The 18,031-nt window shown below is 39.6% G+C and overlaps 1 protein-coding gene across 7 annotated transcripts in view; it reads left to right on the top strand.

Moving 5' to 3' along the window:
- The window catches only part of RALGAPB (Ral GTPase activating protein, beta subunit (non-catalytic)), a 64,775-nt gene that overhangs the window by 18,275 nt on the left and 28,469 nt on the right, over positions 1-18,031 (top strand). For 5 of the 7 annotated variants that reach the window (XM_010564531.1, XM_010564532.1, XM_010564534.1 and 2 more), the window contains 8 exons: positions 418-596; positions 4,423-4,571; positions 4,682-4,898; positions 11,816-12,017; positions 13,440-13,607; positions 14,687-14,801; positions 15,050-15,197; positions 17,790-17,854. In XM_010564531.1, the coding sequence (XP_010562833.1) occupies positions 418-596; positions 4,423-4,571; positions 4,682-4,898; positions 11,816-12,017; positions 13,440-13,607; positions 14,687-14,801; positions 15,050-15,197; positions 17,790-17,854 (1,243 nt within the window). The remainder of the gene's footprint in view (positions 1-417; positions 597-4,422; positions 4,572-4,681; positions 4,899-11,815; positions 12,018-13,439; positions 13,608-14,686; positions 14,802-15,049; positions 15,198-17,789; positions 17,855-18,031) is intronic. The other 2 variants (XM_010564533.1, XM_010564535.1) reach the window with 2 other exon arrangements.

An 18,031-nucleotide genomic window follows, 5' to 3' on the forward strand; every position in this document is an offset into this window, starting at 1 on the left:
TACAAGCCACTCCCTTTCTTGTCATTGTTTGGCAATATTTAATTCATTGCTTACATTTTGAGAATAGTTGTAATAATGTAAAGACCTCTTAAACTGAGTTCGAAAGATCTCGTAAGTAATTAGTATTACTGCAATGGTGGGTTTATTCTATCAAGTGTATGCTCTGGTTCATTAGATCTTAATAAAATTATTCAGTGTATTTGGGTAATGCTTGAAATGAAGACAATTAAGTACTGCCAAACCAGGAATTGAAAATTGACTTCCTGTGATGGAGTAACAGCTAAAAATATATTGATGTTGGATGCTGTTTTAGGTTGTTACTTAAATACCTTAAACTATTGCATCTTTAAGTATTTTTAAAGTCCTAACAGCTGTTCTTAAACTGACTGAAATGTATTTTGCTCTTTTTGTGTGCAGTAATCCTGTGGATTTGAGTAACCCAGCCATTATTAGCTCTACCCCGAAATTTCAGGAGCAGTTTCTGAATGTGAGTGGGATGACTCAAGAACTGAATCAGTACCCCTGCCTTAAACATCTGCCTCAAATATTCTTTCGTGCCATGCGTGGGATCAGCTGTTTAGTGGATGCATTCCTAGGTAATGCTTTTGTCTTACCTGTGAGTAGCTAGGAATAGCAACTTAATCATTATTTTATTCTCTTTAAATCTTGTCTTCTCCATAAATACAGTCATAACAATTTATTATTTGCAAGTATATCCTGGAATTGATAGGGAAGGGACCTCAGGTCACTTCTAAATGACCATCTGTACACACAATAATAATATTTGAATGCATGGTTGTAGATGGCCTTAGTTTCAAATGCAAAATAAATAAATAAATCTGAAGTCTAAAGTAAAACCAACCTCTCTTCCCCAAACAAGGCTTCTTTCTCTTTTTGTCTAATCAACAATGCAAGTGTTATGCTTTTAGCATGTTGTGAGCACTGACCATTTTGTTTATAAATTTTGTGGCAATAGCTGTGTGTAGTGCCTGCTTTTATAAGGTATTGAATTTTGACTAATCTTTATACTACAAGTGCCAGTTTCGCTCAGTTTCTGATTAGTGGGTGACTAGTATTGCTGAGAAGAAAAGCTGTGTTTCTTTGTGTCTGCTGGTAACAGAGTAGCTCAAATTTGAAAGGTAAAGTAGATGTAAACGCTGGCTGGTAAGTTTTAAGTAACACTAACACCTGAAATCTAAAGCATTATTCTTAGTATGCTTCAGACTTATTAAAAATTCTTCAGAGAAAATGTGCTATTGTGAACTCCGAAGAGCTGCCTGTCTCCTGCTGCTTTTTTGCTTAAATGTATGCAAACAAATGTTGTCATCTGCCACAAGTGTGAGCTGATGTGAGACTGCAGAAGACTTGAGCAGATATGTAAACTGTTCAGAAAAAAAATGGGCTGTGGAATTAGACTGTCAGCTTTTACACGTTCGTCTTTTGGAAAAACCTGAATGGTGTAGTCCTTTTAAGCAAAGCACTTTAAGATCCTCCTGTCTCACTGAATTATAAGATCCTTTTTACTAGAAATACATTCTGTGTTTCTGTAAAAAATATTGCAAGGAAAAGGTTTATCAGTATTCCCCACTGCAAACAAGTTTTTGTCACTACAGATTTCACTTTTGTAGGAATAGCTTAGTTTAAAAAGTGATGTAAAAGAGCAAATGGTCATTTTTCTTAAGCTGTGATATTGAATCTTGAAACCTGTTGTGTGCACTGTGTTCTTCCAGTTGTCTTGCCACCAATTTTAAGGAATTTTAATGATTGCTTTTTACTAATACCAGATGTGAGATTTAAAATATTCAGTAGTCTGTCAAATAATATCATAATTTGTTAAAGGAGGTGTGGTGTGTTGATCCTGGCTGGGCGCCAGGTGCCCACGAAAGCTTCTCTATTGCTCCCCCTCCTCAGCTGGACAGGGGGGAGAAAATATAACAAAAGGCTCGTGGGTCAAGATAAGGATAGTTTAATAAAGTGAAAGCAAAGGTCGCATGCGAAAGCAAAGAAAACCAAATGATGTTATTCTCTACTTCCCATCAGCAGGTGATGTCTAGCCACTTCCTGGGAAGCAGGGCTTCGGTACGCGTAGTGGTTGCTCAGGAAGACAAAAATGCCCTCCTTCCATCTCCCTTTACTTAGCTTTTATATCTGAGCTGACGTCATAGGGTATGGAATATCTGTTTGGTTAGTTTAGGTCAGCTGTCCTGGTTATGTCCCCTCCCAAGATCTTGCCCAGCCCCAGCCTGCCATTGAGGGGGGCAAAAATGTTGGAGAGACAGCCTTGATGCTGTGCCAGCACTGCTCAGCAGTAGCCAAAACACTGGTGTGTTATCAACACCTTTCTAGCTACCAATGCAGAGCACAACACTACAAGGGCTGCTATGGGAGAATTAACTCCATCTCAGCCAGACCCAATACAGGAGGATTGTATATAGGCAATATATGGCCTAACCTACAAAAACAATCTCCTTATGTTACTCTGTCAAACTCTGTCTTCCTACCTATGATAACATGATTTGGCAGTCAGCACTGAAACAATAATTTTAAAAAAAAAAAAAGAAAAAGTCCAACTGGGCATTGGTAGGTGTTCCTCTGAAGTGTCTTTTACTGGCTGTGTAAGCTGAACTAAATTTTTGTAAAAGCTGTTAAGTATAGTATATATTGAGGAAAAACATACTAGGTCCAAGGTTTTTGTGAAAGTGTGGTTAGTAATTAATTTTCAGTGAAGAAAATATTTTGTAATGTAAGACTCGTGAAGGGTGCATCTTGAAGTGGAGGCAGAGGAAGAAGCTGAGCAGCTGATAGCTTTGCACAGTGCATGCTCCTCTGCTGGGATAGCTGTTGTAGTGAATTCCTCTTGGACCCTAAAAATAGTTTAGGGTTCTTACCTGAGATTTTTAATCCACTAATGGTGTGGTAGTCCTTTTTGTGTTCTGCATTTGGCTGCCTGAGACTCCATTCCCACTGGGGTGACAGTGTTCATACACAACTCCTTGTCTGGATGCAGTGGGGGGGTGTGACTGTATCTGGGGCTGAGGTCTTCCACACTGGCCAGCTGTGGAGCGCTTCTGCGGGCCCTGGCAGCCCAGACTCTCCTGGAAGCTTGCCAGGAGCTTTCTGCCTACATGAGCTTTTAGTAGGATGTTGAATTGGAGACTTCAGACTTCGGAAGATCTCAACTAGCAAGATGGAACACCTAGGGTGATTATAGCCCACCTGGAGTTCAAAGACATAGACTACAGACTGTGATGCACTCAGGCACAGGAGAGCTCTTGGTGAAACTAAAGTGAAGCTGTAGGTATGGACATGAGAGTGTGCTCAGGCAGATTTAGAACTGCATTATGGACCCCTTCAGCTAAGGCTAATGGGAGATCTCACTTCCTTCTACCTCAAGTGCTAAAGCACATGTTTTTTTATTTTACCCTCACTGATGCGTATGTACATAACGTGTGCGTTTGGCAAAATACTACATCCTCTTTTCCAAAAAAGTGTAGCAAAACAATACATTTCATAGTGCATACTCTGCCTTCTGCATGAGGTGTAACACTAACGGTTTAGCAGGAGTTAGTTGTTCTGTAATGTGTTACGAAAAGTACTTGGGTGCTTTAATTAACGTGGGCAAAAAAAATCTGTGGCAAATCTTCAAACACATTGCAATTCCACACTTAGTTTTTCAAATGGGGTGTGAGGATGGTGGTATTCATTAAAATGGGAAGAAGTGGTGTTTTTCACTTGAAGTTTTGCAGAGGGCTAGTTGCTTCTGATTCTGACTGGCAAGAGTAGCTTTATAAACCATTAGTACTTCCCTGAAGCTGGGTAAAGACTGATCTAATGTCTTGCCACTGCCAGAAAAATTATAGCTTGCTCTGCTTTTTTACCCCACCTCTTGTACTGACTTAGTGTTTGGCTGATCAGCAAGCTGATTCAGCTCACAAAACCAGCAGAAAACTGCATGGTGGATGGGTTTCATCTTAATTTAGCGAGCTAAGTTGGCTTTGAAGGGTTAGAGGTATCTCAGAATGGGGTGTGAGAGGTATGGTTGGGAAAGGCAGGCAAACATGAGGCATCTGAATTTTGGCAGGAGTTGGCTGTTAAATTGACTTTGGCAAATGAACCTTGCCCCTTTCCCTCTGCCTCCTTCTAGACTTGGTCCTCCTGTGTGCGTTTCCCATGTTCTTAAGGTGTGGAGTTCTCTAGTGTGTTTTAATCATTTGCTTATCTAATGTTAGCAGGGTTTTCTTTTGCTTGTGCATTTATTTCTGCTAATAGTAAAAGGGGAAAGATGTTTTTCTTACTACTGCTGTTTGGGGTGTGGGGGAAAGCTTATCTATTTACAGAAGACCCAGATGCTTGCCAGCTGGGCTGCTGCATATGAGCCTATGGAATTTTTGCTGAACACTTGCTTTATTTCTTGATCTACAGGGATTTCACGACCCCGGTCCGATAGCGCACCACCCACACCAGTAAATAGGCTGAGCATGCCCCAGAACACTGCTACCAACACCACTCCACCCCATAACCGAAGGCATCGGGCAGTGACTGTGAATAAAGCAACCATGAAAACTAGTACTGTAAGACTTCATATCCTGTTTTTAAGTAGCTGACTCTTTTGATAGTTTTCTCTGTTAGAGGAAGTAATTTCCTTGCTTCTAGGAGCTGATCTGTTCTTCTGTTCAAATAGGTAACTAGTGCGCATACTTCAAAAGTACAGCACCAACCCTCCTCTACTTCTCCACTCTCTAGCCCAAACCAGACAAGTTCTGAGCCACGGCCACTACCAGCTCCTCGCAGGCCGAGGGTTAACAGCATCTTGAACCTCTTTGGGTCGTGGTTATTTGATGCAGCATTCGTTCACTGTAAACTTCATAATGGAATAAACAGAGACAACAGCATGACTGGTAAATATTACTGAAAAATATATGTACGCTTTTTTCCTTGTTTTATTGACATTTCCTACCTGCAAGATTAATATATGCATAATCAAAAAACCAAATCTGAAGTGCTGTATTGTGGTTAACCCCTCCCAGGTGAGCTAGCCTGTTATTAGCTGAGCGGGTGTTTGGGGGCTTTAAAACTAAAAAAACCCAACTTTTTACTATTTAACACTCCCTTGCTCTAACAAGCATGGCAGTTGCAATTATGCTAGTGGGGAAAATTTTATTAAGTGAAGGAAATAATGTGATAGGAGTCCACTTCCTAATTTGAAATATGCTTGAGTATCTCTGAGTAATAGCAACTTTATAGTGACTCTTTAAAGTTTGAAAAATTGTCAGACATCACTCCAGATACTGTACAAAGTGGTACTTCTCCTTGTTTTTGGAGAGTGTTGTGAAAACAGAAGTCCTTAAAATAGCAAGTGAACTTGCTGCCTTTCAGTGACTGTTGCTACATGTTTCCATGTATGGCTTGATACCTTGGTTGTCTTCAGTCCTTAACTGCTAGGTTTATTTTTGTCTCCTATGCTTTGTTCAGCTTCAGAGGTTAAATGTTTTGAGACATGACAGCAGAATTAGTACTGTGCTTAGAGAGGCTTTTTAGCACTCTTCTTCCTTTTGGTGATAATATTCAGAAAAGAATAAACTTTCCCACTCTTGGCATTTTTCCTGTTGTTCATGTAGTATTTTGAATGTCTGCTAAACTCTTCCAAGAGATCTATCTATCAGGAGCTTGCTGGCCTAAGTAAGAAAAATAGGAGGAAGAGGTTTGTTGTAGCAAGTTGGGTTTATAGTGGGACTTGACAGCAGCAGTTAAACTGATGATCTTCCTTGTTTGTTGTGTCACAAATCCCCGTGTAGAGGTGATAGGTTTAGGATTTGGGATCTGTTAAAGGTATTTTTAGGTATGCAGTGTATGGTTTTTCAAAGGGTTCAGTTGTGGATTTCTGTGGTAGGAGGTTTAAGTCCCTCTGTAAAAGGCCCATGACACATTACTAGAGAAATAGCTGAGCTTAGGAATGAGTAAATCATAATTCGAGGGTATGTTCAGTTGCATATGCAGCTAATATATTTCTGTATTTAATGCTTTTCAGATTGATTGGATCGTTTTAATTTTGACATAACCTGTATCTTGAGCAATTTTAATGAAGTGCTTAACCTGAAAAGGATATCAGCTGTGATGCTGCTTATGCAACAGTGTCAGCTGTAAACAGATGTGTTGTGATTCTAGCAGAAGTACAGTCATCTAAAATCAAAATGATTGACTTCCTTGAAGAGGTTCCAGGCCCTTCTATTCATATATGCAATGTCTTAAGTCGCCTAACTACAGTCAGAAAATTGTAATATTGCTAGCCTTAAAGAGGGACTTACTAGCTTCCTGAAAACTAGAAACAACTATTTGGAAATCGCTTGATTCTGTTCTTCCTCCACGGTCTTCAGAGCTGTCCTTAGTGTGACCAGTCTTTGCATGCCACCCATTCTGCCATTTATTAGCAGCAGTGGATCTGAGAGAATTCTGTTGGTGGAGACCCAGAAAACTGTTTTTCTAGCCATTTGGAAGACAATTAACTTAAAGAATTTAGTCAAGTGTTTGCTGCCCTTCCAGGATGCCATGAGTGTTGTTACTGCTGTGTAAAGTACTGGTCACAGCAATGCCATGGCAGGCTGTCAGAAGGAGAGCAAACTGAAGGTGGATCCATACTGCTGAAACTCTGTAGAGGCACCTAAGTCTAACTGCCTGATTTATCCTTTTGGATAAATCTGTTTGCTCAGCCTCTGCTTTAGGTGGGAAAATGTAGCAAGACTTATAAAGGGCTAGGCTCCTGCAGTTTCTGTTGACTTGAAACATCAGTGTCTTTTAAATCAGGTTTAAGTCCAAGTTGAAAAGCTTCTGTTCTGGCAGTCTAATCTGTGAAGCCTGATGCCTCCAGGTGAAGTCTTTTCCTCCTCAAACAGTGCAAGGCGGGAGGTGCTGTGTTGGGCTGATGAGGTGGGCTGGAAAGGTTGTGTACTGTGGTCCCCCCAACTCACACAAGGGGGGCCCATCAGCAATAATCAGATCTGCATGTTGTGCCTATCCATGTGCCTGTGCTCATGCTACCCAGTATAGATGTGGCTTGAAGAAAGAGAACAGCAGAGAAGGGACAGTTAGCTGCCACAATTCCTACCTACCCTTAGGAAAGGACAAAAATCTTCTTTTTGGCTGCAGGTTGGCTGTACCTGTATATCGTTGTCCATCTGCTATCCTCTGTAGCCTAGTACAGTAATTTTGCCACTAGCTTGAATATTCTTACCATGTTTGACACTGCTGTTGATAATCTTTGCATTAGCTTCAGGAAGCACTATTGTTTTTATGAATGCTTTAAATATTTTTATGATTGGGAAGTGTCTGCACTTAAAATCAGCTTTGCTTTGTAGTGTTGTCTTCCACTTGCCCATATGCACAATTTTTCTTTTATGTCTGGGACTGCAGCTGTATAAGACTTCAATAGCTTTAAACCCTTCCAAGTTCAGTTGGTTTCAATGCCATGCTGTTAAGAATTTCTTCTGTCATAGCTCTCTGATATGATTTCTCTGTTTTGTTGCTGGCTGGAGTACTGAAAGAGGTGAAATATCTTGAAAAAGAAAGAGGTGAAGTATCTTGATGCAGATTATTCCTTGGTCCCGCAGAGAGATCCCCTGCCCTGGGACATCTTTCTGGAACACTGCATTTTTCTAGTGTGTGTTTCTTATTCCTTTTCTGTCATGTGACACATTCTCAATGAGAACCCCTGTGACATGATTTCTAAAGAGCTAATGCTCTTCATGAGCTAAATGCGAGTGCCTAACAAGTAACCCTATGGATGAGCTGCGGTCTCAAGTTCTGGTTCAGAATTTAGTTCAGTTTTTAAACGAACCCTACTGATTCACATGGACTAGCACATTGTCTTTCTCCCATCTTACGACATAAGTCTTTTTGATGAGCAGTTGATCAAGGCTGATGTGAATGAGTACCTATCTATGCTTGCTTTTCTCCTTGTCCTGGAGCCTTGCATATCTTCTGGAACTCCTTAATTTCCAGAAAGGAAGTCAAGAAAAATGACTGGTGGAAAAAATGTCCAGCTTTTTGTAGGTTCTGAGATGAAAAATATCTGGATGGGTGGAAGGGTAACTGAACTTGCTCTACTTGACTCTGCTTTGGGGGTGGGAGGGGCTGATTCTGTAATCTCCAGAGGTCCCCTCCAGCTTCAGATCTTCTCTGGTTCTGTCAATATAACTGCTGCCCCACTGTTGTTCAATTTTGGCATCTTCATTGGTAAAATTCTTGTACCAACCCTTGCACAATTCAGGATAACCATAGGTATTTCACATTTGTGGTTGCTGTGGTTTTGTCTGTCTCTCTTTGGGAAGAGAGAGAATTGTTCTCTCACACAAGATTAGCTGGAGGTCATCTGTGTATGGCTGAGTACTGCTGGAGTTATCACCTGGAAAGCAGTGTTTCTGTTTGCTCTTTGAGCCCTGTCCTTCAAGATAGTCTTGTGGTGGTGTTTGGGTTCTGAAGCAAAACGGTGATCTTGCCATTGTTGGTGTAATGCTTTTGTGCATGGAGTGTCCTGTATCAGGTTTTAGTTTCTGCACCGAGACCTTGATGGTGAAGCTTTATAGCAGACAGCCAATGAACATTACTCTGTATTGTGGTGAGAGGGGAAAAATGATGTGTTTGAAAATGCATAGTTGGTTTGAAAGGAGCTGCATCCTGCTGGTGTAGTCTTTAGAATTAGATGGCTGCATGGTATTTATTTAGCTCTTAGTGTGGCATAAATAGCTCCCTATGATTGGTACTTGAGAAAATGCCTTCATAAGAAATTTGCTATGAAACCTTTTTTATGAAGTTAACCCTGAATGTGACAGTTCTGGGGTGTGTCTGCATGTGCTGAATGTAATTTCACTGGCAGGATGCGTTTTGGTTAGACAAGCTTGGCCATACATACAGTGCATGCTGCTGCTAGTTGCTGTCCTCAACAACTTGTGAGAACTGGGAGAAACTCAAGAATACCTTGTGCCAGCACTTCAACAGCTGAATCTTCCAATCTAATGGGCTTGTTCTTAATCCTTGTAGCTAAAGAAGTCAGTCACAAGCCTGCCAGTTGTGTGTTTTATAGCACCTGAAGGAGTCTTACCCAGGCAGGTTTCTCGTATCACCCAGGTGCTGTTGGCAGTGTGGGAGTCTTGGGGTATAGTTTTACCCTTCTTTCTTCTGGCCCTATTGTCATTAATATTAATGTCCCAAAGAATGTTTCTGAGGGTCTAGGAGCAAGCTATAAGAAGGCCAGATTAGAGACATCTTGAGTGTTACTGTGGGGCTTGGTCACAAGTCTTGAACTGACCCTGCACATTCAGAGAAGCAGCTCTTAAGAGGTGGTGGCATTCTCTCCTGGTACCTGGCTACTGGAGTCTTTCCTCTCTTCTTTCTCTGGGGATTGTTTTTGAGATGTTGATATTTCTGGTAGTGTTCTGCCTTTTATTTCTGCTTTGGAAGATTTTGATTGAGCTGGTGGTCAGGGGAGGTATGCCTGGGTATACTCATTATTAGCAACTTGGCTTAGGAAAGATGGAGCTGTAATACTGTCAGGAACACATGGTTTGGAAGCAGAAGTATTGCTGTAAGGAGGCTCTGCAGGTAAGTAACCTTCCCCCTACAAGGCGTACCCCAAATCACAGAAGCCTTATGATAGCTTAGTATATATTCCATATACAGTGCAACATAAGGAAATGTACTTGAGCTGGGAAGGGTTAATACATTTTTTTAAAGAACTGATGTACATTGATACGAAGAGCTCTAAATGTTATTAGTGTTTTGTAACTTTTTGTTCATTGTTTTGCATGATACTTTCAAAACCATAATTTTGGACCTGAATGCCAATTTCCTGTGTGTTTAACGAGCTTGCTATATCATAAAGCTTTTAATCTATTTTTTTAAAAAAAGCTAAAAGCTTCTTAACTTATATTACAATTTCACCATCTTTAAAAGTATTTTATAACTACTGCTGTCCTTTGATTTTTTTCCATTTTATTTCTATTATCTTGCAGCATCTTTTATCCAAATTCTTCTTTCTTATAAATCTTGTAAGTAGGAACCAGTAGCTTTTCCTTAATTGCGGTCATGCTTTTCTTTTTCCATAAACCCATATTTTATTTGTAAATTCATTCTCATTGTCTCTTGTAGCTTTTGCACTTTTACTTGAAAAAGACAAGTAATTTTTTTGTGTGTGTCTTTGGGGAGGATTGTTGGCAAAAGCAAATTAATCTGCCTGAATCAGTCCCATCTTTTCTGTACTTTAGTCTGTGATCATGTCATGAGTTTCAGGACTTTGCACTAACCATGTTTTTTTTTTACTTAAAGCTTATTTTACAGACCTAGTGTTTGATTTGTATGCATTGTGCATGTAGTGTTTTTTTTCCAACTACAATATATTGCTGGATAGCTTATTTAGGACAAAAAATGGCTCATGGGAAGATGCATAAAGATTTGTGCTTATTTGCTGCTTATGTCGTGAAAATTTATAAGGTAACAGTAGGTTAAATGATGAATTTAAAGACAAAAATTAGGAGTAGACACTTGTCATTAGGATGCTTCCTTTAAAAAAATAAAACAAACCAACCTATCCATAAATTAACAAGTATTCCAACTGTCGAAGTGTTAATGGGCCTTTGTTTGCAAGACAGATCGTGAACCTGATGTTCCCCAGTGTCCCAGGCTTGAGACAGAGTAAGTTCTCTGGTACTGGTAGAACTACATTGGCTTGCTTCTGTTAGGAGCACACACACTGTGTTGTTTGTTTTGTAGCTTAGAGAAGTTTTGAATATCAATACAGTCTTAGTTAAAAACGAGTATGCTCTTTCTGCCATTAGCAATCCAAGAGTGAAGTTGTCCAAGTAAAAAATGAAAAAAAAGAAGGAAAAAAAAATCATATTGAGAGCAATGGGGTTTTTTTGGTTGCCATCCTGGAAGAAAGGATGAAGCTAGTAAAGCGAGTAGCCTCCTGCATCGTATGCATGTGATACTGATGTGTGAAAGGGGACCAGAGGTCTCTCTAGGAAGACAGGAATTTAACTGGCTTGGACTGGCAGAACCATCCTACAGGGAGGGAGCACAAAGCTCGGCAGAACCATGTCCTGTTTAGGTAACAGCAGGCTCCCGAGAGACTTTTGTAGAGCATATTGTGGGATAGGGAGTAGGAGAGGGCCAGCCTCCCTGGTAGCTGCTCTCTGGAGGCTGTCTAACCTCAACTTCATTTGGCAATTTCTGTAGTCACGTGAGGAGAGAGGGGGACCAAATCAGGAGAGTGGGTTTCAGCAAACTTCTCTTTCTGATATGGGTCCATAGAATTTGTGATTTTTTTTTTTTTTTAATAAGTATGTTTATACAACAAAATTGGATCAAAGCAGCTTGGTGTTCTGAGCAGTGTAAGAGATTAGTTGGCCACCTGAAAATTAAGCACTGGCTTGGAGGTCATGGTAATGGCACCACCTAAATGTGTTTTGATATTTGAAGGCAACAAGGCAAGGTGTACTTCTGTTTTTCTGGAGATGAGAACTAGGTGAGGGAAGATCCTTGTCCTCCAGAGAGGGTAGGAAGCTAATATTGGATATAAATGTGCCCTTTCCAGCAGAAAGTTGGGACAGGCTCTAGAATATAGGGATGACAACAACTGACTTTCATAAAGAAAAATGTTAGTTACACCCACAAATACTTTCTAAACAGAGGCACTGACTCAAACATAGTGAACTAACAGCTTCATGATAACTACTAAATTTGACTTGATCTTTGTGTCCAGGATCCCATGAGCCTATTATATATGTTAACAAACACTGTGAAACGCTGTTTTTTCTCTTCTCAGCTATAGCAACTCAAGCTAGCATGGAGTTTCGCCGGAAGGGATCACAAATGTCCACAGACACAATGGCTTCCAATCCCATGTTTGATGCAAGTGAATTCCCAGACAACTATGAAGCGGGAAGGGCAGAGGCATGCGGGACACTGTGTAGGATATTTTGTAGCAAGAAGACTGGGGAGGAAATATTACCAGCTTACCTATCCCGGTACTAACCTATCTTCCAGTTGCTTTATTGGTATAACTTCATGGTGCAAATTAATTCACAGTAAAGAACACTCAGTTACTGTCTGAATCCTCTGTTACAAGTTCAGAACAACCTGGTTAGCCTTCAGATGCTGTAGGTGGGGATTCCTGGCTAAACAGAGTAGTGATTTCCTTTTGTCTTCTCAACGATGCTGTTTTTCATTGGGTTTTCTTCAAGTTCCAGTTGAAAGGAAGTCCCTTAAAGTGCCTCCCAGCTGGAAGGAACGTTGTCTTTTTGATACTTTCTTGCCTCTTGTATTCTTTTTTTTTTTTAATTTGTCACTGAATATTGTTCAGATAGAGAAAAAAGAAAAAAGTGTGTAGACATAAGACTTTGTACACTTTATTAGGACTTGAAGGGTCTTATGTTGTCAAATACCACAACACTGGGGTGGAATGTGTTTGTGGTTGTTTTTTTTCTTTAAATATAGAAATGCACTAATATTCCATTATTTAAGAGTTGTGTTCTGAACTACCTCTGCTTTCAGTTTTGTTTCTAATGAACTGAGGCAGTCTTGCCTATCATAGTGTACCTTTTTTCAAAACTTTTGAACAAAACTTGAGAATCAACTTCAAATCATGACTCTCTCAAACTGTTCAGGTACATTTGTCCCAGATGGCATCAAAACTTCCTGGAAGACTGAACTATTTAATTTCTTGTATGTTATAGTGTTTTGTGTATAGATAGTTTGTGTTTCTCTTACCCAGTCAGTGAGATTCCTCTGTATTTGCAAGCCTTTAAAAAAAAAAAAAAAAAAAAAAAAAAAAAAAAAAAAAAAAAAAGAAGAAAAGAAAGGGGATATAAGTATTCTCTAACAAGAAACTGCAAAGGAAACTACCTCCTTCAGGCTGATGGGCAGCTAGGTTCCTGCCCCCCTGCTTTTTCATTTGAACTGGTTATGGTGATTAAGTTTGATCTCATTTTCTGTATTGCTGATCAGCATGTCTTCTCCTCTTCCCCCTGCCCCGAAAGACTTTGCAGTATTTTTCTTGTGTTGAGGAGTTAAAAATCAAGGTCTCATGCCCATCCTTACATAGGGAAGGGAGTAGTGGGAGAGCATGTGATCCAAGCACTGTTAGTAACCATCTGGGCTGTATTTGCACAGCTCCCAGTCTGTGTTAGAGTTTTCAATAAAACTGTGCTGTACTGGCTTTTCACATGAAATACATGTGATTGGTGAGGGGTTTTTGTTAAGCTGGTTAGGTGTGTATGCCTGTGCTAAAGTAACTTGTGGGGGATGCTCATATAAACATTTTCTAGCTCTGATTTTGAAACTTACTCTGTTTTATATAGAAAAGACAAATAGTGGCTGCACATTCTTGTTCATGTGGGATGCTGATTGTTTTTATGTGCAAATAATTTAATCTTATCTTTCTTTGTCAGATTTTACATGCTTTTAATTCAGGGTTTGCAGATAGCAGATTTCGTTTGCCACCCCGTTCTTGCCAGTGTTATTCTAAACTCCCCTCCTTTGTTCTGCTGTGACCTGAAAGGGATTGATGTCGTGGTTCCTTATTTCATTTCGGCTCTTGAAACTATTTTACCTGACAGGTAAATTGCTATTTCCATATAAACATCACCAGAAATGTAGGAAGGTGTTTATCTTCTGGGGTTTCTGTCATTCCTGCGTAGTTTTCACTGAAGGAATTCTGTAATGTGGGCCCCGTAGCGTGTATATATTTGATGGTGATAATAGTGGAACTTCATAAGCTCTAATTTTCAATTTTATTTAATGCAATTTTCTTTAAAGCAATAATAGTGCTTATTTTAAATGAAATGTGTGAGTTGTGTTATCTACATATTCATTGATGGAAAGCATATCTGTAAGAATAGGAAAAACGAATGATTTAGCTGAAGTATATTGGAAGCCTACTGATTTTTAAGTAAAACTTCACAGGATATTCATTAGTGGCTGTTGCTGTGGTGAACTAAGAGAGTAATCCTACACATCATTAAGTAGAAAAATTGATAATTTAGGCTGGTGAAATTGGCAGAGGTTCTTAAACAAAAAGATATAACCTCACTTGTCAGAGCTTTATAGATTTCTGGACATTTTGCTAAGTAATACTACTCTGTGCATGCCTTCTTCAACATAATGTTTTATGTCTTGGTACTGCATTTCATTTTGAAGTTATGCATAAAATATTACTTCTGGGCTTAAATCTGAGCCACTGCTTTTGGATAGGTCTTTTAAGTAGAAGAATTTGCTGGTGGCTACTGAAAAAAGTTGATCTATTCGCTGAGCAGTTTGTGTTTTATGCAGTATACACATGAGCATATTCTACAGATCTCTGATAATCCTGGGTTGCTTTGAGTTGTAATAAGCCGGTAGAGGCTCATGATTGAAACTTCCTGCTTTGAAGATGTAGTATAATACTTTCATCAGCTCATTGTTTTTATATGGGGTACATAATCCTTAGCAAGTGATGGTTCCTGCATGAATTCATTGTGCTATTGCTGCTGTTCCCCCCCCAAAAAATAATTAAAAAATCCTGAGCCTAGAAAGAAACAGCTACATTGTATACTGCAAATTATTTAAGACTACTGGGTGGCTGTGTATTTAACTTAATTAAATTTGGCTCCAAATTCCTGTCGAAAGTTGATTAACTGTATGATGCTTTGATTTGCAGAGAACTCTCAAAGTTTAAAATCTATGTAAACCCCACAGAGCTAAGAAGAGCTTCGATTAACATCTTGCTGTCTCTGTTGCCTCTCCCTCATCATTTTGGAACCGTAAAGTCTGAGGTAGTAAGCCTACCGCTTTGTTTTGCATTTCCATTTTTGTGTTCCTGGTTGTTTTGGAGAAGGATTTGGACGATTTGTGGGTTGTATCCGGTGTTCTGTTTAGCACAAACTCTATAGCAAGTCTGTAACAGTAAGACTGTATTACAAGTTGTCAGTAGCAATGTGTGCTGTGGTTATTGACTTTTGAAACCAATACCATGCTGGTGTGATCTCTAATTGATACTGAAATAAATATATTTTTCCTTCAGGTTGTCCTGGAAGGGAAATTCAGCAATGACGACAGCTCAACGTATGATAAGCCAGTAACCTTCCTTTCCTTGAAGCTGAGGCTTGTGAATATACTTATAGGAGCTTTGCAGACAGAAACAGATCCCAACAACACTCAAATGATACTAGGTTATTTCAACTTTTTTATTTATTGACTGTGTTGTAGAAGTGTCTGTCTTAATCTGACCTGGAAAAATACAGGTTATTAGTAATGTGTTGCTTCGTAAGAAAAAAGATGAAATTCCTGGCAGGTTGTCATCTGCATAATCTCTCTTATACTATGAAAACATCTTGAAAAGCCTCACATTTTTGTTAAAATAATCTCTCGCTTTTTACAAATGTGGAATAGTACTTGTAAAGTAGCGGTGCAAGTAAAGCATGTACTAGCAGGAAGAGTCAGTCATAACTAGGAATGGAAATAGGAAAAAATGTTGGTTTAATATTGGGAAGGACTCTTGACTAATAGGTTACAGGGAACATTTTAGTTTTTGGCATGATTAAGTCTAGAAACAAATTGAAATACTGGGTGACTGGTGGTCCAGCACTGGTAAAATACAGATGACCTGTTTAGCACTGTGTAAATCCTCAGACAAAAGCTTTGGAATAGAGTCTGGAGATGCTTTGTAGTTTGGCAACAAACTGTTCTTTGAGGTAATGAGTGTATTAACATTATTCTGAATACCTAGAAAGTAAGTAGAAGCTGAAAACTAGAGTAGTGCATAATCTGTCAAGTTAAATATATTTTCAGACAAGTAAAAAGTGTACTTGCCTTTTATTCTTACCTCGCCTTATTTTTCTGTCTTTGGAAGTGCCTTTTTCCATATTATGGTGTTCTTGTACTTCAGTAATGACAATACCACTGTCCTTTTGTCTGTTTAAAAAGGAAACAGACTTGCACTGCTGTGGGAGGGATCTGCCTTGTTCTGGGAGACAGAGAGCCTACCTGATTAGTAGGGGAGGGCAAGAAAATGGCATGAGCAATGAAGTGAAGGGAAACAAATCCAGTCTGCAAAGACTTTTGGAAAATTTCCTTGCAGCAATTGAAATAGTTCCTTTACTAGCAAAGACTAGAGGAGAATAATACAAAAGAATGATTTACAATCAATGCTGGTGAAGGGATAAGGATATTTATGGTTTCAAAGTGATTCTCCAAGTGAGACCCACAGAGCATCAGTGCACAGAGGGTTGCATCACCTACAGAACCGCAAGGTGATGCTCTGTTAAATCCTACCCATGCATTCCTGTACCCCTCCACTGCGAGCTGGTGTTTGCATCTGGCGGGGTAGATGTTCTGCCTTGAACGGGTTTTTACCATTACTATTTCCACAGTAGTCCATACCAGTCCATCTCCCCTGTATTCCTGTTGTTACCTTCACATATGGAAACAGGAGTTTACTTCCTGCTGGCTTTGGTTGGAGAGGGTTCATGAATCTCCAGTTTAGCCAGAGATTATCACATGTGCCACCAGCTTCTCAACAAAATCAGAGTGTGTCAGTGTCAGCCTGTTACAGGTCTATGTCCTTACTGCTTCTTTCCTCATCACCTGGGGCTGATGCTGCCAAGCAGGTACAGGCTGTCCATGCCAGTTTACCTAAGGCACCCAGAATGCATTGGCAATTTTAATTTAACAGTGTCTTACACTTGTGTGTAGTTATCTCTCCCAAGATGGAAGAGATAAGTACCTGCTGGCTACTTTGGATGCAGTAGGGTTGACTACCCCCACACTTAGAGCTTCAGCTTTTTCAATACAGTATTTTGGGCACTGATGGAAAACAAAGCACAGAAGGTGAGAGGCTGGGGATGACTTCCAGGTAGAGAGAATTTCAGTGTATCCCACCTCAGATTATGAACTGGCCTCCTGATTTAGGAAGTTGTTTTTATGTTTTAGCCAAATTGAAATGAAAGCAATTTTTAATTTGCTTTGCAAACCCACTCATTATCAATGATGCAAATACTGGCCTTTTTTTTTTTGGGGGGGGGGGGGGAGGCAGAAATGTCTTTATAAAAATAAAACTTGTGTTACAGTGGTTTGCAGGTTTGTTTCACTAGTCACTGATCAGTATGAGAACAAGCATGGTCCCTTGCGCTGATGTCTTAAGAGTTGCTGAGTGGACCAGACATTATTCACTTTGTTTTCCAGCAGGTTGCTGTATGTACTGGTAGTTACATTAAGACTTGAAAACATGTTTTTGTTTGCCAGTCACAAGCTGCCTTTTGGCTCCTCATGGCCAAACTGGGGAAGGGAGCCTCTTTGTGCCAGGCAAGAATGTAGCCAAGGCCAGCACTATATAATCCTTGAGGTGGCTTTGGACTATGCAGCTCATTTTAGTGCTTTGTTATCTAACAAATACTGTTATTTTATTCCCAGAATCAGTAAATATCCTTAAATGTAACCTGAGTTTTTAAATGAGCACAATCTGATAGGAGACAAGGAACGATTCCAGCCCTTCTGTGAAACCAAAATCCTTCTGAACTGAGGAATTTAAAAAACCTATGCTCAAAGCATTTTTAAAATAGCTGAAAGAATTCTCTGTCTTAGCTCTCACCTGCTTCAAATGGCTAAGCCTGAAGCAAATCCTGTGTTTTATGAAACTCTTTATAGGAGTTTTTGTAAAATGGAATGGTGATCCTGTATTTTAGACCTTCAGTGCTGCTTTGTGAATTTTAGCAATGAATATTCTACTGCAGTCTTTAGTTACCTTCTTGTATCTGATTCTTCAGGTGCGATGTTAAATATTGTTCAAGATTCAGCTCTGTTAGAAGCCATTGGCTGTCAGATGGAAACAGTAAGTATTTTTTGTTTATGAAGTTACCACTTCAGAAAGAATGCATTAGTCATTTTATCTGCTGTTGTAAGGCACTTAGCATCTTGAGGTTTGATCATCTTTATTTCTCCATTGTATCTGAGAGCATCCTCTGGTATAGGGAACTCAGAAAAATCTTCTCATTGCTCAAAACTGACT

The sequence above is a fragment of the Haliaeetus leucocephalus genome, unplaced genomic scaffold, assembly GCF_000737465.1.
Source record: "Haliaeetus leucocephalus isolate CR32 unplaced genomic scaffold, Haliaeetus_leucocephalus-4.0 Scaffold182, whole genome shotgun sequence".
NCBI lineage: Eukaryota > Metazoa > Chordata > Aves > Accipitriformes > Accipitridae > Haliaeetus > Haliaeetus leucocephalus.